Genomic DNA, 27,844 nt, shown 5'->3' on the forward strand with positions numbered 1-27,844 from the left:
GCTCTCTGTAGCCTGGCCTATGACAGCCCCTCACTCCATCTGCCTCCTGTCGTGACCCGCGTGCCCAACCACACTGGCTTCTGTGCTGTCCTGGAAAGTACGCAATACTCTCCTTCTCTGGGGCCTTTGAACATGCTCCTCTCTGCCCAGCGCGCTCCTTGCCCACCTCTTCTTGTGCTCGCTCCTTCATTTTAGTCAGGCTTCTGAGGACTTACCTGGTCATGGTGCTGAAACAGCTCTCCTTGTCCATCTCTCTTTGATGGACGCGTTATCTGATGCCAAGTTACATATTGGTTCATTTCTGTCTGTGCCCTGCTAGAAGGCCATTTTCCCAAGGTCAGGGGCTTTGTCCTGCTCACTGCTATGCATTTCTGTTGTCTGGAATCGTGGCTCGCACATAGTTGCAGCTCAAGAGTTACTTCTTGAAAGAAAGGAGGAATAAAGGTATGATTGAATAAGTGATTTGCTTAATATTGGTCCAGCCTGTTTCTTTGCCTGCGGATTTCCTTTCTGTCATCAGTCTGTCATCAGTATCTTTATATTAGCTGAAATATTCTTGTGCAAGTCATGTCTCCTGTGCATTTAGTATGTGAGTTTTAAGCATTTCCCTTGTCAGAGGTCCGGGGTTCCGGAGTGTCTGACAGTGGGGCCTCTCACTAATAGTAGGGACATTGGAGTCATTTTCACCTGGATGCATGATAGCAGGTGTACCTCACATTCACAATGACCAGGGAACAACATGGGAATTTGATTTAAGGGCCTTGAAAAGGCATTACTCTTCAAAAAACTGTCGTTGTACCGTTTAGTGGAAATTTGAATTTTTACAATTAGAGATTCCTTTATTTAGCTTATATTTTGTTTCTCTTTTTAACTTGTAAATATCTCCTGAAAGTGCTAAAGTTTGACCCTATGTGACCACAGTGTTTGAATCATAAAATGAGAGACTGTAAGATATTCTCAAACTGTATTTGCGCTTGAGACTGGAAGGAGAATTATTTTGGCAGTGTGAAATATTATGGGTCACTTGTCAGTGACAGTATCATTGTCACCAACCAAGGATTTTTCATTGTTTTTCCTTTTTTATTTTTTTTGCTTCAGTTCAGAAAGCACTTCCTGAGACCAAGACCAGCATTAACTTGTCCTCATAATGGCTAGACAGCTGCCCACCCTCTACTGAACTTGCTTTCTGTATCCCTGGACCACGTTTCATGAGCCTGCCATTCACTGAGACTACCAGAGTATCATTTCATTAAGAAGATGTGCTTTTGAGTCAGACACACCTGACTCTGAACCCTGCTCTCCCGCTTCCTTGATTATGTGGCGCTGGAAGAGTGCTGACTCTTCCTGCCAGTTCTCCCGTCTGTGAGAGGGGAAGTGAAGTTTTCCTCAGAGGCTTGCGGGGAGGACTGCATGAAGTCATGCACCCAGATCTGGTAGCGCGGTGCCTGGCACAGAGTCAGCACGCAGAAGGTTTTGTTCATTATTATTATCGCTCGGGCATTTGTCACGATGCCCTAGAAGCCCAAGTAAATTAATGCCTTGTCTATCCTGTTCAGCCCGACCATTTGACAAAACAAGTGGATCCTGTGGTCACGGTCATAAGGGGCTATGGGCGTGGACTGATTGCTTTCATGGCATAGAAATCTCCTCCACTGCAGCGTTTCCACAGTTGATTTCAAAGTCCTGCTCACCCTTGGGGGCAAGACGCTGGCCTTTGAGACCCCTCCGTTTGCCTCCTAAGCAGAAGGACAAATGAGGCTGTGTTGAGGGGCATCAGAATTGGGAGAGCTAAGGGGGAAAGGCCTGGTCTTCGATTCTGAGTTCGTCACTGAAGATGTCCCTGGCAGTCAGGAAGCCAGGCTGTCTGGAGGCTGGAGGACTCTCCCGGTAACGACTTCTAAAGGGGGTAGCCTGTACCGTTCAGCTGAGCAGGCTCCTTTGATTTCTTACTCTGTCAGATCCCGGAGACACTTTCCCGAGTTACGGGAATTCAGGCTGTTCAGTTTTCATGGCTGCTGGGTGATTTGTGACTAAACATAGATAGCTCGTTTGAAAAAAAATAAAAGGGAAAGACCATGAAAAGACCCGCATTTAAAAAAGGAATATAGAAGTCCTGCCCTGGTGTGCTTTTCCTCTGCCGCTTGCTACGCTGCTGTTTTCTCTGAGGTACTAAATAAACAGCAATAGTGACAAATGTCTTCTGTGTCTCTAGAGAATTTGTAGTTTGCCGGTGAATGGAATTTGGGTGCTTTTGGTTAATGAGACACCAACAGGGTTTTTGTTACTTTATATAAAACCAGAGTCATTAAACTTTCCTTTTCATTTTTCTCCATAATGACTTCCAAAATTCCTCCACTGCTAATTCTTATAGGGTCATGATAAATTAATTGAAAAAGTAATTCATACAGCATGGCCCATTCCTTTCAAACAAATTACACTGCAAACAGATTATTTGGGACTTGCTATGATTCTAAACTCTCTAAGTTTCTTTTATGCTCTTTGCTGCAGTTTGGTTACCGCAAGTTAGACCACAGCATTCCTGGATCTCTAATGCTAGGACTTTTGATGAAATTAATTAAATTCTCATAAAGACAGTGTTAGTTTTGTGTGTGTGTGTGTGTGTGTGTGTTTGTGTGTGTGTTTTTGGTGTCAGCAGTGGGTGAAAGGCAGGTGTAAAAAGATCTAAGTGAAAAGAGAACTAACCTTTATCGAACACTTGTTATATGCTAGGATCCACATTTGGTATTATTATCCCTGTTTTACAGATGGAAAGACAGAAATCAGCCAAAGTCACATGACTAGTAAGTGGCAAGGCTCAGATTCAAATCAGGCCGGTTTGACTCTAATGCATGCTTGTTGTCTACATCACACTGCCCCCTTTTGCTGATCTTTTTTGCTAACTTCATCATAGGAACCTCAGAGTCAGGACTGTATCTGACCTCGTTAATAGCCAGAGAGTTCTTTTAGGAGATCTTTGGTGCAAGAGATTTGAAATGAGAATGTGATCACCATCCATCCAACCCACCCCTGCCCGACTGTGCCTTGCCCCAGAATCCAGAGCTTCCTGAGCCCTGGGACTCAGAGACACGGGAGATGACCCTTCTACCTGAGTGACCACAGAGCCAAGGGTGGCAGCTCCATCTGAAGGAGAAGAAAGGGCTTCAGAGCATCACCTCTGGAGAAGGACCATCTCTGGGAAGACCTGGCCTTTTCTCGGTCTCCCATGCCCAAGAATTAGACACATGTTATTGTCTGTATTTACCTGCAGGAGCAGGACTTGAATTCTGTACTTCAGACCCTTGTCCAGCCCCCTGACTGATGTTCCCTTGGAAAACCCTGTGAAGATGAAGTAGTGAGGCAGAGGGAGAAGAATCTTGTTACCGCAAACCCCGCAGGATTGTCCAGATCCTTTTTCCACAGTGGGCTTTCCACAAGACAAGTGATCCTCAGCTTTCAAGCTTTCTAGAATGATGGCGCTCATTGTGAGGGGCTTTGCTGACAATTTTACTCTAGTTTCTATAAGGCCTGGGCCCTGGTGACTGATGTTTATTTTTATTGCTGCAGTTTTTTTTTTTTAATAATCATAGAACTGAAAAACTTTTTTTCTTTAATCTGAAATGGGACAGCAGATATAAGAATGTTCTTAGATTTAGTTCATTGTTCCAGAAGTTAATGTCTATTGGTATTTATGTGAATGCTGTAGGGTTATATTAATGCTGTGAGCTTCAGGAATGCTGTAATAAACCACAAAAGAAAACTCTGTCTGCAATAATCCTCCAGCTATGAGTGCAAAGTTATTATGGTTGTTTTGTTTTCTGTGAGTTGTGTACAAACTTCATTGTGTTTTCTCCTCTTATTTGTATGGAAGTGTGTGTGCGTCTATTAGTGTAGATCTCAACCCATCATAAACCAGGAGGATATATTCCTTCCTATAATAATAGCATGTCTGTATATGTAAAAAAAAAAACCCCATCAATTAAATATAGTGGCACATTGTGAACTCACTTTTAATATGTATACCTTTATCCCAGTGGGGCCAAACAGATAGACATTCTTTCCTATATCAAGAAGATTGGTCAGTTAGAGGTAATCTCTGTTCACTTAAAATAATATATTCACACATTCATACACTGTCCTAATTAGAAAAGAAAGGCCAACTTTCACACAAATTCATTTAGAGGTTCGTGAAATGAAACCCCATGACAAGTTCGCCTGTTACGAATAGGCTCATTTAGTTTCCAACTCTTTCCTCTAATTTTTTTTTAATTTTTTATTCTCTTACAGCTTTAAGGCTGAGACATATCTACCATTTATCCATATTTCCTTTCTTCATTCCTCTTGTCCTGTACTATTAGCATGATAGGCTGCTGTGATTTTTCTCCAGGAAATAAAAGGGGTTTAGTATTCAAAGCTGGTAAACTTCTTTATCCGTAGGCAGAATTTGGTCCTAGAGAGATTATTATGCACATTTGATGTCATGACTTAAGTCTCCTTTGGAATTTTATATTTTCCTTACTTCTTCTTCTTCTTTTAAATAAATCAAACCGAACAGGTATTCCTGGAGGACCTCTGAATGGAAAGAATGCCAAGTCTCTCTCCTCCTCGAGCAGCAGGACCCCCACTGGCATGTGACGGGACCCGTTTGTGGAGGTGGGATCCAGACCCGGGAGGTGTATTGTGCCCAGAGCACACCAGCATCCACGGCACAGAGGCCCAAGGAAGGTAGGCAGTCAGTTCCGGGGGCAGATTCTGCTCTTGATTGGAAAGGAAATTGACTCCAACACCATCTCCTCATATTCTTCTTGATATAATGGACCCTCAGCTTTCACAATTTAATATTATATAGGCTATTTGCAAACCATTCTTAGTTCTGCTACTTGCAGTAATTTGGAATAGTTAAAAATACAAGTAATAATAATACCATCAACCTCAAAGGATCGTTGTGAAAATTAAATGAGAAAATATACCTAAAATCTGTAGCAGAGATGAATGCTACATGCTAAGGGGCTGGCATGCTGGAGTGAGTCAGTTGGCAATGAATTAGTAGCATTTTTTTTTCTGTAAGAGTTTTTTGTGTGAATTTGTTAATGTGGAGATTTATACAGATATATCACTTCCAGATGTCAAGGATCCATTGTTTTATTGCCAGAGCTTAAATATTATGAAAAGAAGGAGGAGGAGGAAGAGGTGGAGGGAAAAAAAAAAAAAAACTTCTTCCATTGTAGATTCGCTATTAGGCATGCACAATTCATTTGTTTCAGAGTTTAGGGTAGTGATAACATGAAGACTGAAAAACTGGCCCAGATTCATTTAAGTCAATTGATTGAAAAGCCGAGAGTGTGCAATAGTGCTTCCACCCTAGAAAAATGTATGGCCTGTTGCAGGCACATTGGAGAGCCCAGCAGTGCCCGCTGTAGAAGTGGTCGAGGTAGGAGTTCTTTCCTTGAGTGTGCACGTACATTCTCTATACTGTAGGGCTTGGTTAAGAAGACAAGGTGTAAGCTCTCTTGTCATGAAAATACATCCACTTTATCCTATAAAGCGTTTCATACCAGTGCCTTTTTTTGTGATGTGGCCTCTCATTGTTCCACACGCCATGACCATAGCCTTGGATGATTCACCACATGACTCATAAAGGGGGTCATCTGTACTGACTCCTTAACATTTGCTTCAACAATTGAAGTTCAGTGTCATGTTTATAGGACTGAAGTTATTTTAAAATAATAGTTAAATTTCCTTCCTTCTCTAATGTCACTTTTGGAAAGTGATGATTTACACACTTTCTCTTCTGGGATAGAACATGACTATACTTACTCCTCTGAATTTGGAAGAACAGAATTTAGATTAAAGAGCTTCAGATTATCTTTTCAGATCTTGGTGATCTTTCTGTTCCACCTTCTCCTTCTTTTCTTTTACTGTTGTCTGCAGTACTAGGGTTTTCAGGGGTCGACGTGTATATGATTCTGTAGAATTGATATGTTATGATCTAGTTTCTGCTTCAACGTTTTATCTTTTATTGACATTTTCATCTTCCTAAAGTTTCTTTATTAAAAATAGCTTTTCTAATGGCTCACCTATTTCTGAAGTTTCTTCGATCTGAATCTTTCCATCTTTCTTATTAGAACATGCTGGGCAGGAAGATTGTAATTAGGAGGAAACTGGGGGGATGGTGTTCTAGAGTTGGCAATCGTATGCTACGTGTAGAGGGATGTCAAATAGAGGAGGGGTGTTAAGCGCAGAATTAGCAGCCTATTAAGCCCGGTACAATATACTTCAAGCACCTCAAGAAGAGGAGGAAATCTTAGGCCAAGGAAAACTTCCAGATTAATAGCTTGGTTCATGTGGAAACAGAATGTCCTTAGAAAACCTAAGCCTGATAACCCAGTTCTCAGGGGGCACTGAGATTTGGGGACAATATGTAAATATATGAATGTATAACACAGTCCCATACGCTTGTACAAATTTGAATACAGTAGTCAAACTATTGCTGCATTGGAAAATATAGCACAGTCACATTGAATTAAAGGTATAGTATAGCTTACTACTTATCTTTGTAATCATTAACAAAGGTTTGATTTTGCTTTTGTGTGGAAGTGAGCCAGAAAGATTATTCAGCCATTACTTCCCTTTCTTATAAAAGCTTTCATTTTGTAACTGTTATCATTTATGGCTATACCTTGACAAGTCTGGCAAAATGAAAATTTCTTCTTAGTTCAAGTCAGATAAGTGGGAACAATTGAATTACAATTATAAGGGGCCAATGAGAGTGTTTGCCCCATTAAAGAGGCAGAATTTAAGTATTCTAACTTTTTGCTAATGCAGTAACAAATGTCAAAACTGGTGACTTTTTTTGCATTGCAGTTTTTTTGTGAAGATTGGCTTTTTTGTTCCTTGTTTTTTTAAATTATTATGTTAGATTTTGGAGGGAGAGGGGATTTCAATAGCATTGATTTTGAAAATTCTTTTCTCAGTCACAATAGACTTTCCCATGATGATTAGTTTTCCTTAGGCTCCAGGATACTCTGCTCACTCTCTGAAGTGGAGTTGCTTGACTTTTCTTCCTTACAAAATCCGCCCCCACCCCATTCTCTTTGAATTAGCTGCAGTGCATTCCAAGAACCTGATCTTAGAGGAACCCACAATCCTGGTAAAAAAATAAGATCCATTTTCATGGATCTCTCATGAAATAAAATGCAATAAAATTTCTAGATGCCAGAATGAAAAAAAGAACAGAAAAGAGTGCTAATTCTCTCCCAAGGGTCTCAGTCTCTTGTTGAATGCTGAGGCTGAATTGGGACTTCATGCTGTTTTGTCACAAATTATTCTCATTGATACCCAGTTCTCCATTTGACCTCAGTTTTTGGTGTTTGTAGGAATAGTGAAATAACATCAATGGCATATTTCCCTGGTTCTGTTGTTCATTGGTCATGTGGTGTTTTAAATGTAGCCAAAATAGTACTGTAATAATTGATATGAGAAGTGTTACTAGTAATAGTAGCCAAGCCAATAGACTGTGAATGAAGATGTAGAGGAATATTTATGATTGTGTTTACCAGTTATTGTTGTAGAGAGAATTGTGCTTCTCTTTTATAATTCAGAAGCACCAGCAAGGGTGATACTGATTTATAAATCTAAAAGCTGGGATTTGGAGAGACCATTTTCTTCTTACCCTTTTCCCAGGTGAAATTAAAACCACTCATCCTGTATTCAAGGGTCATTTCTCAGAAGCTAAAACATTGAAACAATAGGCATACCTTCAAAAATCTAATAAAGATATGGAAAATTTATTCTGTTTGTGATAAAATAGCTTAGAGATTGGCATATCAACAAATGTGTAGTGAAATGTCATAGAGATATAATGTATTTGTATGGTGAAGGAAAAAAATGAAACTAAAACCTATAAACTAAATAGAAAACCTGTAAACTAAATAAAAAGTTGGGAAAAGTTATTGGTGTGGTTGCAGTTAAGTGGAATATTACCTAGATTTTTCCCCATGTTTTAGATTCATTATTTGTCATTAAATGGACACAGTTATTTCAAGAATGGACACATTTAGCTTTGAATTGTTAAATGTATTAATCAACCACTTCTCGCCAGTAGGATTGAATAGTTCTTGAAAGTCCTGTGTCTTTGTCATGTTGGGCTTAAAGTTGGCCTTAAGGCAGTACATGATAAGATAATGGGACATGTCTTGGTTTAAAGTATGTTAGTTTGGTGAGTAGAAGTGGATAATAATCACAGATACACTATTTTTTTCAAAAATAATTTGTTATGTACCGGCCTTGTTTTAGGCTCTGTGCTAAACACTGAAATTATACAGGGGCCTCATTAGTTTACAATCTTTTAATTGTGACAGCAATTATACTAATAATTATGCTATAGTTTCTTAAGTACTGTATCTTAAGTAGTGTTTTGGGTCCTGTATATTTATTTATTTTACCTGAAAGTAATCTTCATAATGGAGTTGGTGTTTAAAGAGTTTGGAAGAGCAACAGGAAACAATGTTCTAAGTGGGGACAAGCAGAACATATGGAAATAATGGAGATGTTTATATGCAGTGGTGGCATATGAACTGGTATTATGAGAGCACAGGATATAAAGAAGTTAAATAACACATAAAAACTAGGCTGTAAGAAGGATGTTATATAATGGTCAATGGATCAATCCAAGAAGATATACCAATTATAAATGTATATGCACCCAACATAGGGCCATCTAAATACATAAACCAAACATTAACAGGCATAAAGGAAGAAACTGACATTAACAAAATAACAGTAGGGGACTTTAACAGCCCACTTAAATCAATGGACAGATAATCCACAGAGAAAATCAATAAGGAAACACAGACCTTAAATAATACATTAGACCAATGGAATAAATATATATTTATTAAAAATATATATATAGACACATATATGTGTGTGTGTGTGTGTGTGTGTGTGTGTGTGTGTATAAACATTCAGTCCAAAACTAGCAGCAGAAACATTCTTTTCAAATACATGGAGCATAGATCATATGCTAGGCCAGAAAACAAATCTCAGTAAACTTAAGAATCATATAAAGCATCTTTTCTGACTGCAAAGCTATGACTCTATAATCAACTACAAGAAAAAAAACTTCGAAAAACACAAGTGCATGGAGGCTAAATAAACAATATGCTACTAAACAACCACTGAAGAAATCAAAGGGGAAATTTAAAAAATACCTGGAAACAGAACAGGGGACTATATTCAATATATTGTAGTAACCTATAATGAAAAAATATGTAAAGTAATATATGTACGACTGAAACATTATGCTGTACACCAGACATTGACACATTGTAAACTGACTATACTTCAATAAATAAATAGATAAAGAAAGAAAATACCTGGAAACAAATGAAAATGAAAAAAACCCCCAATAATCTGAAATCTGTGGGACACAGAAAAAGCAGTTCTAAGGGGACAGTTCATGGCAATACATGCCTACCCCAGGAAACAAGAAAAATCTCAAATAAGCAACCTAACCTTACACCAATAGAACTAGAAAAAGAAGATAGTCCAAAGTTACTATAAGGAGAGAGATTATAAAAATCAGAACAGAAATAAATGAAATAGAAAGTGAAAAAAAAGAAAAGAAAAGAAACTAAGAAGTGGTTCTTTGAAAAGATAAACAAAATTGATAAACTTTTACCCAGATTCATCAAGAAAAAAATGGGAGATAAAATCAGAATCAATAAAGATAAAATCAGAAATGAAAAAGGAGAAGTAACAGCTGACACCACAGAAATATGAAGGATCATAAATGATTACTCTGACCAACTATATGCCAATAAAATAGACAACCTAGAAGAAATGGACAAATCCTTAGAAATGTACACTCTCCCAAGACTAAACCAAGAAGAAATAGAAAATATGAACAGACCAATTACAAATAATGAAATTGAATCATTAATTTAAAAAAAAAACTCCCTGTAAACAAAAGTCCAGGACCAGATGGGTTCACAGGTGAATTCTAAGAAACTTTAGAGAAGAGTTAACACCTATCCTTCTCAAAATAGTCCAAAAATTTGAAGAGGAATACTTCCAAACTCATTCTATGAAATCTGTATCACCCTTATACCAAAACCCAAGACACCACACACACAAAGAAAATTACGGGCTAATGTCACCGATGAACATAGATGTCCAAATTCTCAACAAAAATATTAGCAAATCAAATCCAAAAATATATTAAAAGGATCATACACCATGATCAATTGGGATTTTTCTCAGGGATGCAAGAATGATTCAATGTTGGTAAATCAATAAGTGATAAACCACATTAACAAATTGAAGAATAAAAATCATGTGATCATCTCAATAGTTGCAGAAAAATCTTTTGACAAAATTCAACATCCATTTATGATAGAAACTCTCAACATGGTGGGTATAGAGGAAACATACTTCAGCGTAATAAAGGCCATATAAGATAAGCACACAGCTAACATTCTCAATGGTACCAAGCTGAAAGTGTTTCATATAAGATCAGGAACAAGGCAAGGATACCCACTCTCAACACTTTTATTCAACATAGCATTGGAAGTCCTAGCCACAGCAGTCAGACAAGAAAGAGAAATAAAAGGAATCCAGTTGGAAAGGACAAAGTAAAACTGTCACTGCTTGCACAGGACATGGTACTATATATAGAAAATACTAAAGATGCTACCAGAAAAGTATTAAAGCTCATCAATGAATTTGGTAAAGTTGTAGGATCCTAAAGTAATATGAAGAAATCTGTTGCATTTCTATACAGTAACAGCAAACTATCAACAAAAGAAGTTAAGCAAACAGTCCCATTTACAATCACATCAAAAAAAATAAATGTGTAGGAATAAACCTAACTAAGAAGATAAAAGACCTGTACTCAAAAAACTTTAAGACATTGATGGAAAACATTGCAGACAACACAAATCGATGGAAAGATACACTGTGTTCATGGATTGGAAGATTAGTATTGTTAAAATGACCGTACTGCCCAAGGCAATCTACAGATTCAGTGCAATGCCTGTCAAGCTACCAGTGGCACTTCTCACAGAGATAGAACAAATAATTTAAAAATTTATATGGAAACACAAAAGACCCCAAATAATCAAACAATCCTTAAGAAAAAGGAATAAAACTGGAGGTTTCATGCTCCCTGACTTCAGACTATACCACAAAGAAACAGTCATTAAAGCAGAGTGACATTGGCACAAAAACAGACACATAGATCAGTGGAACAAAACTGAGATCCCAGAAGTAAACCCACGCACTTATGTTAACTAATTAATTAATCTACAACAAAGGAGGCAAGCGTATATAGGTGGGAGAAGACAGTATCTTCAATAACTGGTGCTGGGACAGCCACATGTAAAGAATGAAATTAGAACTTTTTTTTCCACACCGTATACAAAAATAAACTCAAAATAGATTAAAGACCTAAATGTAAGCCTGGAAATCATAAAAGTCATATAAGAAAACATAGAACATTCTTTGACATAAATCATAGCAATATTTTTGGGGATATGTCTCCAAAAGCAAAGGAAATAAAAGCAAAAATAAATTAATGAGATCTAAATAAACTTAAAAGCTTTTGCACAGCAAAGGAAACCATCGACAGAATGATAAGACAATCTACTGAATGGGAGAAAATATTTGCAAATGATATGACCAATAAAGGTTTAATATCTGAAATATATAAACAGCTCATACAACACAGCAACAGCATCAAAAGAACAGCCTGATCAAACAATAGGCAGAAGACCTGAAAAGATGTTTTTCCAAAGAAGACATATAGGTGGCCAACAGGCACATGAAAAGATGTTCAACATCATTAATTATCAGAGAAATGCAAATCAGAATCATGGTGAGATATCACCTTACACCTATCAGAATGACTATCATCAAAAAGACCACAAATAACAAATATTGATGAGGATTTAGAGGAAAAGAACCCTTTGTACAGTGTTGATGGGAATGTAAATTCATGCAGCCATTGTGGTAAGCAGTATGGAGGTTTCTCATAAAACTAAAAATAGAACTACCATATGATCCAGCAGTACCACTCCTGAGTATGTATCTGAAGAAAACAAAAACACTAATTTGAAAAGATACATGAACCCCAGTGTTAATAGTGCATTATTTATAATAGTTAATATATGGAAGCAACCTAAATATCCATCAAAATATGAGTGGATAAGGAAGATGTGGTGTACACATATACACAATGGAATACTACTCAGCCATAAAAAAGAATTTGCAACAATTTGGATGGATTTGGAGGCTATTACGCTCAGTGAAATAAGCCAGACAGAGAAAGACCGATACTGCATGATATCGCTTATATGTGGAATCTTAACTATAAAACAACTGGATAACAGAACAGAAGCAGATTCACAGATAAAGAGGACAAACTAGTGGTTAATAGTGGGGAGAAGTAAGAGGGGAGGGGCAAGCTAGGGGTAGGGGATTAAGAAGTACAAACTATTATGTATAAAACAAATAAGCTACAAGGATGTTTTGTACAGCACAGGGAATATAGCCAATATGTCATCATAACTTTAAATGGAGTATAAACTATAAATCACATATGAATCAGTATGCTGCATACCTGAAACTAATGTAATATTGTAAATCAGCTATATCTAAAAAAAACCTAGGCCTTTTGTTTTATTATTGATCTAAGACCTTGTTGTTGTTGTTGTTGTTGTTGTTTTGGTTTGGTTTTTCTTGAGAATATGAGTTACACTTTGCAGCTTTTTTCCCCATTGTGGGCTTTTAAGCAGAGAATGAATCTCATATTTTAGCTGTATATAACAATATAGAAACATGAGTGTACTAAGAGATTTGCCATGAATGGTCTTGTGCTGTTTGCAAACGTATTTGGTTATAAAAGAAGTTTTTGAGACATGAAATAAAGTAACATACTACAAATAGGTGAACAGATTTCTTAAGGGGCAGTTGAAGGACGTTCCACCATCATTTGAGGATTTAGAAATGTCCTTTACTTGTCTTTAGAAGTTGGTTTTAAAGTCAATAAGCTCATTTGGGTGTGAGAACAAAGTGCCACGAAAATAATGTGCTTAGAAATTCCCTTAGTGTTGACCTTTAGAGGAGAAATGAGACTGTTTAGATGGAGTTACAGCATTTTCTCTTGTTGTAACGCTAACAGAGAAACAGAGATAACTGGATGAAATAATCTTTGCTAATTAACAGCAAGATATTGGATTGCCATTCACGTGAGATCAAAAGATAGAAGACTATATTGGCTTATAATCTTTTGACCTTGGAAACATACTCACTTATTGGGCATATATAGAATATATATGAATATAGTTCAAATAGTCCCTCTAGAAGTTTGAAAGCTGAGAAAAGTTTAAAAGGAAAGGAACTTTAAATACTTAGAGTAAAGTAGAAGTGGTCACCAGGAGTCTAACTTGAGATTGGTTTCTACTGGTTATGTTTCATTGCATTTGTATCTCAGTTTAGTGATTTTCTTTTTAATCAAGTGTCACAAACTTATCTTAGTATGATAGAGCAAATGTTTATTGAATTACTGTACTTAGTGAAAATATTGAGGTGTTCCTACTTTAAGCATTCATTAGATTATCAGACTGTTCTTGATATTAAACATTTTTAAATTTATTTAGCTCAAGGTGTTATTCACATGACTGAAATGAAAACAGGAGAGAGCTTGCCTTGACAAATGATAGAGGCAGGATATTTGAGGAGGAAGTCAGTTGAGTAGAGATTACTTCAGGGGAAAAAAATTGCTTGTGGAAAAATGGTCTTTTTTTTTTAAACATATGAGCCCTGCTTAATTTCATCTCCTAAAAAGGAAGACTACGTTCTTCATTGTGTAATACATATTTAATCAAAGTTAACAAAACTAAATAAGTCAGTACCCTGTACTACTGAAACCAGAGCACATGGCACCATGGAGGGGCACGATCGTCAGGGACCTCTACTAGATGTGAGTTTGGATTTTTTCTTTGGTTTTACCAGTAATAGTTCAACTTTTCCAATCGTAAAATTGCACTGAGTCCTTACCTCTGTAACAGCCCATCACTTTTTGCCTGATTTCCAGCCATTGGCATCGTTGTCTTTGACACCCATGGGGCTGTAAGGCCCTTTAAGGACATGTCTGAGGCCCTTTGTATTTCTGAGTGCCAGCATCCATCCTGTAAATGACAAATTGCAAATACTATGGAATTCAAAATGGAAACTCTTAAAGTGAGAGAGTGAAATGTTGAGTTTTGATAAGCCCTCCCCCCCCTTTTGGGTGGCGCTGAGAAAGAAATTGTTTTACTATTGACAAAACCAAAATAATCTCCTATCTGGGTATCAGCAATCCATGCCAAGCCAGGTGGCCTAGAGGCCCTGGAATGAAATCATATAAAATAGAAGATCTGAGGATCATGAAGTGATGGAAATGGTCAAGGAGGAGTGATTGAGGAAGGATGCAGACAAGAGAAAACAAAGATGGTCCCTGGGCCAGCTTGGACTGGAACGGTGGCTTTGCCCAGTGGTCTTGTCTCAATACACTAGGTAGCTGAATTTTGAGTAATTTTTAGAGTTAAATATATCCCTCTGTTGTTCTCCAGAGAAAAGAGATTATGGAAACCATAAACAATTTAATTTGAAATTAATAATGTCTATCAGTTTTTGATCTTTAATGGTCTAGGAGGGGAAGGGAGACAGTGAAACAAATAACTATAGGAATGAGGGAAGTACCTTAAGAAAAAATAGGAATTTTAGGGGAGGTTAAACCAGTGAGATGTGGTAGGGTATGTTTGTTAAAAAGAAAGCTTTTACATGGAACTTTTTAAAGCAAGGGCATTCTTTATACAGCTGTTCATAAGAAGGGGACAGAATCCCAGGTGAAGCACATCAGGTAAAGACACAGAAGTGGAAAGTCACAGAACATATTTAGAGAAAAAGCAATAACCACGTTAGACATGAATGTGGAGTGGATGGAGGTAAGGGCCATGAATTTAGGTTAGAGAGGGAGAATTCTAGGCTGTGGTCTTTAGTCTTATAGTCATCATGAAATGGTAGAACTTGAAGTATTACCTTCTCCATCCTTGTCCAACACTCTGAGCGCCAACAGTACTGAAACATTTTCTTCAATATTTTAGACCTTTGGAGCCGGTCTCTGTGTGACCACTGACCACTATACTGAGGTTTCCTTCATCCCCCTCCCCCACGAACTTACTCCTTGGCTCCGATATGAATAACTTCTATTTCTTAGAAAGTGTTCCTTCTGGGAACCTTCTGAGATGACACAGGACCTCTGCTGCCCAGCCATTTTATCTCACTGCATTGCAATTGCAGAGATCTGTGTTGTTCACTGTTAATTTCCCAGCACTTAGCACAGTATCTGGCACATAAAAGATGTTTGGATTGAATTCAAGCTTTGCCTCTTCTCATATTCCTTTTCTGTTGGAATGCTGCTTTCTTTCTCTTGGCTGATGCTCTCCAGGCATGTGGTTGGCAGTCCACTTTCAGACTTGGATACACCACCATGTTGTGGTGAAACGAGATCTGGCTTCTGAGTAGCAGCTGAGGGGCTGGGTGTTTCAACTTGGAAGATACAACCTGAACGTGTTGGAGACCTGGCTCCTTGAGGAATGAAACATTGCCAAAGGGAGATGTGATTTAGGAGGGAGCGAGCCTATTCCCAATGAACCTGTGTTCTACCCCAACCTACTCTTTTAATCCTTCGAGAGAAATGCCGTTTTCCCAATACAGAAACCTGCTGTGTATCTTTGTGGTTCATTGTAAAATGGTAGCCAGAGCAATAATGCATCACAAAGCATTGCTTCATATTTTCCTTTACTGCTGCTTTTATTCTCCCCTGTCACTGCTTCCTGGCAGATAAAGTATTAACACCTTAATTCTCATTGTAAGCTCTGTTTTCAGCTACAACAAAACTCTATGACTATGTGTCAAAAGAAAGAATGAGAGACACGATTTTTCAGGATTTATTATAATAGTCTAGACAATACGTAGCTTGAGCCTGAAGTATGGCGGGGACTGTAAACAGCTCTTTTATTCCTCCTTCATTTTCCATTGTTTTTTTTCCCTCCCTCAACCTCATTTTCCATCCTCTTTTTTATATAGTTCTTCTTCCTCATCAACTAATTTTTTTCATTCCTTTCTGTTCTGCGTCCTTTTCCTCTTATTTTCATCTGGCATAAATCTTCAGAGCAAGAATATTTTCCGTACCTGTGGTCGACTTCACAGCAGTTAGCACATTGTCCGGCAGAAGGTAGTAAGAGCTCAGTAGGTATTTCTTGAACAAGTGAATAGAAATCCCTACAACTCGTCTTAGGGTTCAGTTTTGGGCATGTCTTTTCACATTGGGACCACTTTTCTCTTCACTGCGATTGTTCATACACACCTGCACTTCATTAATGAACAGTTAAGTTCTCCTTTTCAGAGTCCAAAATTGTATTTGGCAAAAAACATGCTGAGACGAGTGCATTTACAATCTTTAGTTGGGCGTCTCACTAAACTCCATTTTGTCAGCTGGATTAGATTTTTCTCGAACAACAAGCCAAGAGGTAATGAGGTTCCTCTTGGCAGTGCAATTTCTGAAACAAAGTTATTCTTTCCAGATCTATTTCTCCAGCCTTGTTGTATATGTGAATGCAAGTAGGACATAGAGGAAATATCTGCTTACTGTCCACCCCTTCCTCCAGGAAAATTTCACAATTTCCTGCTCTAGTTTGAGTTTCTTACCAGGTTCTGTCCTCAAGAGAGAAGAGCCACTTAGTGAAATGTCTGTGTGTTTAAGAATGGCCATTTTCTCAATACAGGAGAGGAGACTGCATTTCCATGTCAAGGGAAAAGCTGGAAAAGCAGGTCAATAGTGATGCCACTTCTAATTCTAAGATTCTCTGTGTCTCTATGTGGAATATGTAATTGTAGCTCTTTTTATTCTTTCAGGATCTGCTTATTCCTGACTCTTGATAAAACTTATCTGAGTTGTTCCAGTTCTTTCTAGGCTTGGGGCTCAGTACTGGACCCAGATACTTCTTTCTGAATAAATACAGTTATTTTATATTCAATATTTCCCATATTGGACTTTTCATTGTCCTGCCAAACTCCATATCGGATTCTTTTCCAGGGTCCCAAATTTCAGGAACTTGTCTCTGCTCCTGTCAAGTGCTCATGCTAGAAACCTGGTCAGTATCCTTGATATTTCACTGTCATTCACCTCTGCCCACATTCAGTGTGTCACCAAATTTTGTTAACTCTGCTACCGAACCAGAACATGGGTCCGCTCACCCACATGCAGTAAAGCCAGTCTACTGACACCGGGTTGTGGTGAAGGAAAGTGCAGCATTTATTTTAAGGTGCCGGTACAAGGAGTCCAGGGCAGCTAGTGCTCAAAAAGCCTCAACTCCCCAGTGTGTTCAACAAAGCATTTGTAAAGGCCGGGTGAGGGAGGGGCGTCCCAGGGTTTGTGATCCAGTCGTGTGCAGCTCTCTGATTGGGTGATGGTGAGGTAGCAGGGTGGGGTCACAGGGATTAACTTTATCCATCCTTAGGCACCAGCAGGTCTGGGGGCCATGTGCTCCTGGTCATCAAGTAGTTAATTTCTTCCATTTGGTGGGGATTTTATCATCTGTGAAACAGCTCAGAACAAGTGCATCAGATAGTATTATCTGGGTACTTCAGAGGGGAGCCCAGCACAGGATATGGGGGAGGGGTCTGTCCCTGGGGAAGGACCCATAGGGTCCTGCTTGGTTACAGTCCTGCCTGTCTGTCTGTCTGTCTGCTTGTTCTGTTTATGTCTGTCTAGGGCCCCTTCTAGCATTCTTCCTCCATGTAACTGTATAGTAGTTTCTTGACTTATTTCCCTCCTGCTCTTACTCCTTTGTAAATAGAGTGGGACCTGTCTAATGTGGATCAGCACATGGTCTTTGCCAACACACTTCCTCTGTCCAAATTCTCACTCTATTACTTACAAGCTGTGTTGGAGATAGTGATAATTTGTAGCGTACAAAGTGTTGTGAAGATTAAATGAATACACACACTTATCCATCTCTTAAAACAGAGCCTTATTCAAGAAGCACTGAATAACTGTGAGCTTTTTTTTTTTCTTTTCCACACTCCAGCTGTAGCAGCTTTACAGGAAAGCTTATCTGAGTATGTCATTCTTATTCAAAATGACTTTAGTGACTTCCTCTGGATTAAAACTTATTAACATCTTTCACAGAGCCATGTATGATCTGGCCCTTGCCTGCCTCAACTGACCACACCCTCCTTTCCACTCTTTCTATCCCAGCCATCCTGTGTGGCCTTGAAGAAGCTTGTTGACCTTTCTGTGCATGAGTTTCCATTTTGCGGCTCGAAGCCAGCATCGCATCACGTAGGCAGCAGAAAACAGGAGACCCAGATCTTAAAACATCTTGAGTCAGAGCTGGTCCTGTTCCACAGTACCCTTAAGACACTAGTCGTTGTGTCCCTGTTTCAGTGCAGGAGAGTGAGAGGAGGGGGACCAGAGATCCTTGGAAAGCGTGACCCCTGACTACGCAGCCGTATTTTAGCAACACCTGTGCCCTTGGGATGAGAAGCACAGATCTTTGAGGGGCACTAGATGTCTCTGCCACAGATGTTAGTTTCTGTTAATTACACTGATGTGTGAATTTCCTGTTGCTGCTGTAACACACTTAATGACTTAAAACAACACAAATTGATTATCTTACAGTTCTGGGGGTCTGAAGCCTGAAATGGGGCTCACTGGGCTAAAATCAAGGTGTGAACAGAGCTGTATTCCTTCTGGAGACTCCAAGGGACAGTCCGTTCCTTCCTTTTCTCAGCTTCAGGAGGGTCCCCTTATTTCTTGTCTTATGACTCCTTCCTCTGTCTTTAAAGCTGGCAACATAACTCCTGATGTCTTTCTATGACCCTATTCCTTCCTCACCCACTTATCAGGACCCTGGTGATAACATTGGTCCCACCTGGATAATCCAGGGTGATCTCCCTATCTCAGGGTCAGCCGATTAGTAACCTGAATTCTATACAAACTTTATTCCCTTTTGCCGTGTAGCCGAACAGATCATAGGTAGTAGGGAGTAAGATTTAGACGTGTTTGGGTGACCGTTATTCTGCCCTACTCTTCTGAGAAATAACCCTTGGGGTTTACTGAAATTAAACAAGAGAGTAGTCCTTATGAATATATGGATTATGTGGTATGATGTAAAGGGGTACAGAGGTCCAATTAGCTTATAATTAAGAACTCAGGCTCTGAAGTGGGGATTGCCGTCTTCAGACCATCTCCTGCCTGCGTGATGCTGGCAGGTCACATAGGCTCTCTAAGCCTCCAGTTTTCTCACCTGCAGAAGGGAGATAACAGTAGAGTTGTCCGGATTAAATGAAACTGTCCATATTTAAAGGAGAAAAAAAATCATAGCACCATGCCTGATACATAGTAAACTCTCAATAAATACAAAGTGTTGTTATTCCTATTTTAGGCACTAATGGCTTTGCTTTTTGGTGCATTCACACATTTACTGGGGGTCCTAACATAGGCTACACACTGTATCAAATATTAGAGACAGAGGGATGAACAAATCAACCTTGACTCTCAGAGGTCAAAGCCAATTTGCAGAAAGAAACATAAAAATGAATTATGTGGGAATAATATAATGAATATTATATTCCAGGTGTGTAAAAAATATTTTTCAAATGCAAGATTAAGCAACAAGCGATCCAGAAAAGGAAAGGAGTATGTCTTTTAAAGTTTCTGTTAAAATACAGATAGTTCAGCTTTGTCATCTGTAAAATGAGGAAATTGGAATGTTATCCAAGAGCAAAGTTTCTTTCAGTAATAAGGTAATGTGATCAGTTCTCTCTGGGAAGGGCATGACCCAGGCACTGGCCAGACACTTCCCTGCCTGCCCTGCATCTGGTATGATGTGCGTGGGAAGGGTCATTCCTTACACTCCGTATCAAGTAATAACATCTGCTTGAGATTAGTCAACCATCAAGAGCATGGCACTAATCTGTGAGTTCTCCCAAGTGCCTTCAGAATCAACTGCCAGCAGATTTGGTACTTCCCTAGAAATTTGGGAACTGGGTATGTAAACATCCCATTCAAAGCATCCCAGTTGGCTTTAATGAAAGAAGTCCACAGATCATGACATAAGCAATCCGTTGCAACAATTTGACATAGGAGACGAGGTAGATGTGAGAATTTTGTAATAGTATAATAAATAGAACACATAGCAAAAGTTTTGACTTTTTCAAAACGTTTCCCAGGGCTGTTTAGTTACTTAATTGAAATGGCCAGTCATAAATGACTCTCCAGGATTTCCTAGTATATAAGTAGAGAGTTGAAAGACAAACAGTTCTAAAAGAATTGCACAAAGTCATTCTAGCAAGAGCTGTTAATAAGCTCAAGTGTGAACAACTGACACACACAAGTCAAGAACAGTTCAGGGTCAGATGTTATCCTCCTTGCCAACTAACATGCCAGCCTGCAACCTTTGCATAGATACTGGTGGAAGTCATGAGACCCCTTGGTCAGAGACAAAGGGCGTTTGTTTCCCACAGTAATGTCAGTTGCTGGAACATCATCATCTGTACTGGTTTCCGGAGCCCCCGTTCCCATAGTGCAACTCAGCAGGGGCCACGTGATGTACTCATAATGAGCTGTGTAACAGGAGAGAGACACTGAGCCTTAGAAACCCCAGTCTTTTATAAGGGACTGAAAGCAAACGTGTACAACCTTCTCTTCCAAGGCTATTTGCTCTATAAACATACTTGAAATAATAGTCTGGAAAAAAGCCATCAGTATCTCTGATCATGAGATGTGCAGAAATATGACAGAACCGTGGACAAATTGTCTCCCATTGACAACACACATGCACACACATTGTTTAATATATCCCTTTCAATTAAAAATGTAACTAATTGTATATAGTAGGGGATCTGCTGGCTTTCCAATTATAATCAGGAACTAGAATCTCCACTATATGAAACCATAAAATACCGCATGTCCTCCAAAATCTTTGATGGGCTAAAAGTAACCTTGTGGTATTGTTTCGTAGAAGGGAATATTTATAGTTCAAAAAAAAAAAAAAGCACAAGCAACAGATAACTTCTATTTAGGAAATGTCCTATTTTGAAAATTGCAGCATCTACACTCCTGGGAAATGTCTTCTATTTCCCTGAGTCACATAGGTACTGTAGAGGTATTGGGCTATGGATGTACAATTTTATCCAACAAACTATAAGAAGAATTTATTAAGGATAGATAAATACGTAACAGACTGGCTTCTCCTGCAGACATTTTTGAGATGTGAAGTTTTAAATGATGCTGCCAAAATTGTTGGTTGGGAGAGCTAAAATTTTGGAAACCCCACTCCCGACAATTAAAGGTTTGTATCTATAAGTTGCCTCCTGTTAATCTCAAGGTAACAAACTTTAAAAAAAAATTTTATTGTATAAGTTTTCAAATGTATACAAAAATAAGACAATAGTTAGTATACTTTGATAAAATGGCAATATGTGGAAAGAAATACTGAACAAGGAATTAAATCAATAGAATCCTGATTCTGTACCATTGGTGATGATACTTAACCTTGGGTCGATGGGTTACTCAGTTCTGGCTTCAGTTTATCCTTGCGTAGAGTCAGGAGAATACAGCGTATTCATTCTCATCTCATAGGTGTATTAAACCCTAATGGGAAATATAAATGAAAAAAAAAACTTATATTCTGAAGAAAATTTGTTCATAGGTAATCACCTTTTTCTTGTTATCTGCATGATCTCCTTTCATTGAAATAGAATTGATATGCACTATAAGTGCATAATTTACCCCAAATTCCATACCTGCAATGTTCTTTTTTTCTAGTTGGGATATGCTGTCAAATTGGTCAGACTCATTTAATATTCTTTAGACCGGATGAAGCTTGGCACCACATCTATCATTTTTAAGACTGATAACTTCAGTAAAATAAATGATAGAATTATTTGTTGATTTAAGAATACCTTTCTACACTTATCTATATGGGCAGTGAGAAACGATTATTTGAAGCAAGATTTAAAGAAATGGGATCTTGGAACTGAGAGGAAATTTAGGTGTCATTTGAGCAGTAATTGGGTCTGAATGCAGTGCTTGTCAAGTGTATTGCTTCCTTGCTTCCTCCCCGGAGAGTCTGCTTAGTGGGTCTAGTGTGGGCCTAGAAATTTGTAGATTTTTAAATGAATAAAATGGGTGATCCTTATAAATGAGGGAGGTCAGGGAAGATCGACACGAGTCCATATTTTTATCCCAAGTATACAAATTGAGACCTGCGGCCGTTGAACGTGCCCGATTATCTACGTTGGTCAGTTACAGACCTAAGGGGAGGCCCAGGCCTTAGACTAATCACTGTTGCCACTTCTCCACCCGGTATCCTGGCCTGAAAGTTAATGTGCTTGTACCGCATGCACCTTCTCTACTAACTTAAACTGATGGTTTTCTTCACACTCACTTGTCCAGTAATTTCTATCCGGCTAAATTTGGCAACTATTCAAGTTCTGGGGTCTGAAAAGCAGCCCCAGGAATCTCAGGGCTCCTCTCAGGACTTGTTCCAATGATCATAACTTTAGATGTCAGGGCTCAGTGTGAAGCTTGCAGCTTTAGCATCAAAGCTTTTAATGACTTGTGAACTCTAATTGTTTTTTTAGCTAGGATTTTATGGATTTTTGTTTCCTGGTTATTCTTACATCTTATGTAAGCCACACTGCTTTCCTTTATAGCCTTGCAGAAAACTTACATGGTGATAATACTGTGTCAAAGTTCCTTGAAAATCTGTAAGCTGTTATAAAGACAAAGATTATTATTTTTGTATTCAGTTTCCAAATAACTTGAGCTATACTTAAAGCTTAAAAGACATGATGGCTACATATTAGGCATCAGTCTATAATCATTTTCTTTCTAAAACTGTGAAGCTCAAATTTATTAAGACGTTCTCTGGATTTCTCTTATATCCTTCATACAGGGGAAAAACCTTATACAGTAAATTTAGACCCTGTTGTCGCAAGTCACTGTATTCTGTTGTTTTTTTTAATGTCAGAAAGAAGATTTCTTAAAGGAGCTTTATTTTCTTTTTCTTCCAATCCTATTTTGAGCATCGTTTAATGCTTTTAAGCTCAGTTTTACACAGCAGTTTCCTCGTGCTGTCTACAATTGCAAGCATTTTTTACCTGTGTATTGACCATTTTTATCAGGGGGTGGGGGCTCCTAACTTAGGAAATAGATCTATTTCTGAGTACCTCATCATCATTTCCAAATGCGAATATGAGTAAGCATTTTGGAGAAAATATAGGGTGTGAAAGAAATGTTTATTTATGTATGCTTGGTATTTGATGTTAGAGGGCATACCAGAGTATGTCTGAGAGTTCTGAGGTCTGTCCAGAGGACCGTTGAAGCCAGGGATAAAGGGAGATCCTTCAGAACACAAGTAAGAGCCACCTTAGGATGGATTTACTTGGAGAGACAGATAAGAAGAGAGCAAGGGGCTGGAGGTGGACCTGACAGATGCACGAGCCCATAACTAATTTTGGACATGGGCAGGTGAGGTTGATTTCAAACGCCTGGATGAGACAGTCACTGAAAAGGCACATATTTTATGGCTAATTCCCTCATATATTTTAAAAGTGCATGTAGCCTTACACTACTTGCTCAAAGGTCTACACTACATTATTGTTTATAATTTCCATAATTACTAGAATCCCCGCCCCTTGCCCCAAACCCAGCTCCTTTTCCTAGAGAAGTCATGCACACATTTGTTTTTGAAAATGTTTCCTTTTAATTGGAGAGTGATGGAATATATCTTGTCTACTGGTGAGATAAGGAAACTTTCTCACTTGTGTTCGTATAACATAGTAGCGATGCATTTATGAACTGCCCAGTATTGACTGTCTCTCAGCTCCAAACTAACCCTTCTATTCTCTGTGCAGGTTCAGCTGGAAGTCGATGTATAACCTTAGCCGTGTGGTTGTGACCATTCCTGTTATCTTTACTCGCTGAGATAGTGGAATCATAATGTCTATAAATTGAAAGGGGCTGGATTGATTGTCTGGTGCAAACTTTTTTCAGGCACAGTGATTTCCATTTGAAGCATCTATGAGTGTGGTTTCAGACTGCATGCTAGTGATAACTAATTTATTACTCCATAAAGTTCCAGTTAGTACATAGACTTTTCTTCTATTGAATTCCTTCTTGTTAATATCCATCCATTTCTCCAAGTTCTGTGCTGAGGAGCTACCTAAAACTGATCTATTTTGCATAAGAAAACCCTTCAGAAATTTAAAGACAGCCATGCTATACTCTTTACATTTTTTCTCTATACCAGACATCCCCAGTCTTCAGCGTTTTCTGCAAGGGTCATTTTTTCGTATTCTTTCACCATAAAAGATGCTTAATGAACTCTAATCATTTCATAATGAAGTATGATTTTCTTCCTGTGTGGCGACTGTCTATTTAAAATTAAGCCTTTGGATTTTGCCTGGGATTATTATCGCACTGAATACCCTGTGGAATCCACTTTCTTTCCCTGTGCAAAATTGGTTTGTTTTCTCCCTCTACTTCCATGCCTAGAATTTCTTGTGTTGCAAGATTCAAAATAATTTATCTTAAAGCCGCCTACAGGGACAGAGTTCCTTGGGTGAGGATGGGGAATAGGAATTGTAATGGGTCTTCCAGTGATGTGGAGTCTGAAAAAGGAGGGAGCTGGGCAAGTGGGGCCTCAATTTCTGTATCTAATAGAGGAAAAGAGGATTCCTGTCCCTGGCACGCAGACAAGGTAGGAGGTTACCTGCTGCAGGTCTCTGGAGACTGGTGCCTCTCAGATTTTAATGAGCATGCAAATTATCTACCGATCTTTTAAAATGCAGGCTGTGATTCAGTAGGTCTGGGATGGGGTTTGGATGCTGCCTTCCTAAGCTCCCAGGAGATGCCTCTTCTGTTGCTTCATGGACCACGCTTTGCACGGCGCTGTCCGGTAGAAATCTCATACGAGTCACAGATGAATCACGTTGTAATTTTAAGTTTTCTAGTAGCCACATTAAAAACTTCAAAAGGAAGCAAAAAGTAGAAAGAGATAGGTGAAATTAGTTTTAATTCTCTACTTTGTTTAAGCCAGTATATTTAAAACATTATTATTTCAATGCAGAATCAGTATAACAATTCAGATATTTTAAATTCTGGGTTTTTTTTTTTTGTACTAAATGTTGAAAATCTGTATTTCATACTTACAGCACATCTATTCGATTAGCCACATTTCAAGTACTCACTAGCTGTGTGTGGCTGTGTGGCTTCTGGCTACCATATCGGATAGTGCAGCTCTAGGTCTAGAGATTTGGATCCCTCATAACCTGGAAGTGATACAAATAACTAATATTTGTTGATGCTTGTTTTGTCCATGGCACTGCTGTGAGATGTGAATGCCTATAGATGCTTTAGGTGAGTCATTCTTTTACCACCATTATCTGCATGAAGAAAGCCTGGTTTTGAGCTGACAGTAACTAGCCTAGGGTCACAATGGCAGGACCAGGATTCGGGTCTAGAGTCTGACTCTGGAGCTTGTGTTCTTAAGCAGTGCTCCAGGTTAGAGGGCCCTCTGGGGGAAGCAAGTCCTTAAGGAATGGGAGCAGCCGACCTGGTGTTCAGGGAGGAAGGGCCAGGCAAGGTGATTCCCTGTGAAGGGGCATTGCTGGTAAACTCTGACACTGAACAGTGAACTTCTTTTTATGCAGTGGATGTGGTTTCCCTATGGTATCCATAAGCCTTTGGTGTTGATGAACGTCTGTAACTTAGTAACAGAGTGCCCCTGTTGACAGTGCCTATGGGGATTAAAGTCGGTTGGGAAGTGAGGGGGTGTTCTTGTGCCTACAGCTGCTGTGGTCAAACCAAGGCCACAGAGGTGCCTGGGTCAGCTGGTCCGGTGATCCAAAGGGAAGTGGGACCTGCTGCAGGAAGCGCCTGGCCCTCTGGGGCGATCCTCAAACCCATTCCCAGGGGCCGGGCCTTCCACCACTCTGTCACGTGAGGGCTTGGATGATTTTGCTTGTGTACCAATGGGAAATAGCCAGCCTGTGGGCCCTTCTCTCCCATCTCAACAGTGGTTGAGGCATTGGTTATATAAATTCTCCCTCTGTTCTGGCCTGTAATTGACCTGAAACAGGAGGTTAATTTTATTTTGAGAAGCTACAGGATCTCTTTGCCTACCTTAGCTTTTTTATCCTTTCTTAACCAAGATGTTTCTACCTTTTTCACATGTAGATGAGGATTTCGGTAATAATAGCAATGAGTTTAATAGGTACATTACTGCAAGATGCTTGAAAGGGCAGGCTCTGGACTTGGAAGGCTGTGTTCAGACTCATTTCATGTTCCCCACTAGCTGTGTGAGCTCCACAAAGTAAGTCACTCATCCTCTATGCACTTGTTTCCTCTGAGCCTAAAGTAAGGCTAATTAGTAACAGTACTGGGTTCACAGGGCTGTTGTAAGCATCATATAAAATAGTAAACATAAAATGCTTAGCTTAGTACTTTGCATTGAGAAAATATTCAGATGTTAACCCTTGAACAGCCATTCATGTTCTTCCCCCACATATCTCATTGTTCTGTTTTCCCAAGCTGAGAAGTCATCCAGGCATTTTATTTATTTTTTTTTCTTACCATAAAACTTTTAAAGTGCCCCTTCTTCTCTTTTGCTTTCTTTAGCATTTTTTTACAGGCCCAATTTATGCCAAGCTTAAGCCCTTGTGACAGTATTATAATGCCAAAGTCGCTAACATATATAGTCTTGGCTGTGTCTCCTTCTTTCTAAATGTGTGCACGCCTTTAAAATACGTGCTCGTTGGAGAGAGCTTCCTGCGCAGCCCCACAAGCCCTTTGGAGCTTTATTCTGTCGGATCCTCTTTGGTGCTCGTGTGATTTAGGGGGTCAGAATTTCTTTCGGGAAGAGCCTACACCTTAAAATGTATTCCATCTTACAAGACTTCACCCATGGCTTTTGGAATTTGCATTTCTGAATTCTGGGTACGGGTCTAGCTCAGTTCTCCGCATCTGTCACAAACTCTAAAGGAACTGGAAGGGAAGCCTGGAGGCAGCAGAACCGTCCGTGGCTGGTCCTCACTTGACCTATCTCTGTCTTGGAACAAGGGTCAGTCTCCGAACGCAGTCTCCAAACAGCGCCAGTGAAACAATGATTTAATGAGAAATGGATGTTTTCCTGAAGATTTGAGGGAAGGAAAAAATGAAGAGACATCTTACATCAAACTCTTCAATTCAGTAGCATTCTTCATTAGACCATTGGACACACTGTTCTTCCTCAGGATTAACCTCCAAAGTTTTGTTCTCCAGTGGCTTCTTCATCTTTTTATCTTTTTTAAACTTAGCTTTCTTCTTCTCCTTCTCCTCTCCCTCCCCCCTTCTTCCCCTCTTCCTCCACAATTCACTTCTTTCTGTGTTAACTATACTGTATTTAGCAAGCCAAAAGTTTGAGGGTTAGAAAAATAGTGTCCATCTACTGCCACTAAACAGGACTGTAGGAGCCAGAATCTCAGTTAATCCCACTCAGATTGCTTTCTGCCAGTGCTCTCATCACGTCTGCACCAGCAAAGATAACTTCTCGTTTGTCAGACTTTGTTCTGGGGTAGCAGCTCCTCTCCCAACTTTCTTTACAATTTCCACTATGAACGTACTGTCAACAGAATTTTCCAGAAGTTCTGCTTTTGGTTGAATGAAATGAAGATATTTACACCACTGAAATTCTCATTTTACCTTAACCTTACTTCTGTGACTTTTAATTAAGGTGTATTTTACAAACAGCAA

The 27,844-nt window shown here is 39.1% G+C and overlaps 1 protein-coding gene across 6 annotated transcripts in view; it reads left to right on the plus strand.

Annotated features, from left to right (window-relative positions):
• The window catches only part of THSD7B (thrombospondin type 1 domain containing 7B), a 760,456-nt gene that overhangs the window by 289,456 nt on the left and 443,156 nt on the right, over positions 1-27,844 (plus strand). For all 6 annotated transcript variants that reach the window (XR_012072540.1, XM_072960903.1, XM_015243953.3 and 3 more), the window contains one exon: positions 4,553-4,722. Coding sequence is in view for 5 of the 6 variants with exons in the window: in XM_072960903.1 (XP_072817004.1) it covers positions 4,553-4,722 (170 nt within the window). In the remaining variant the exon portion in view is untranslated. The remainder of the gene's footprint in view (positions 1-4,552; positions 4,723-27,844) is intronic.

This window comes from Vicugna pacos, chromosome 5 (genome assembly GCF_048564905.1).
Source record: "Vicugna pacos chromosome 5, VicPac4, whole genome shotgun sequence".
Lineage (NCBI taxonomy): Eukaryota > Metazoa > Chordata > Mammalia > Artiodactyla > Camelidae > Vicugna > Vicugna pacos.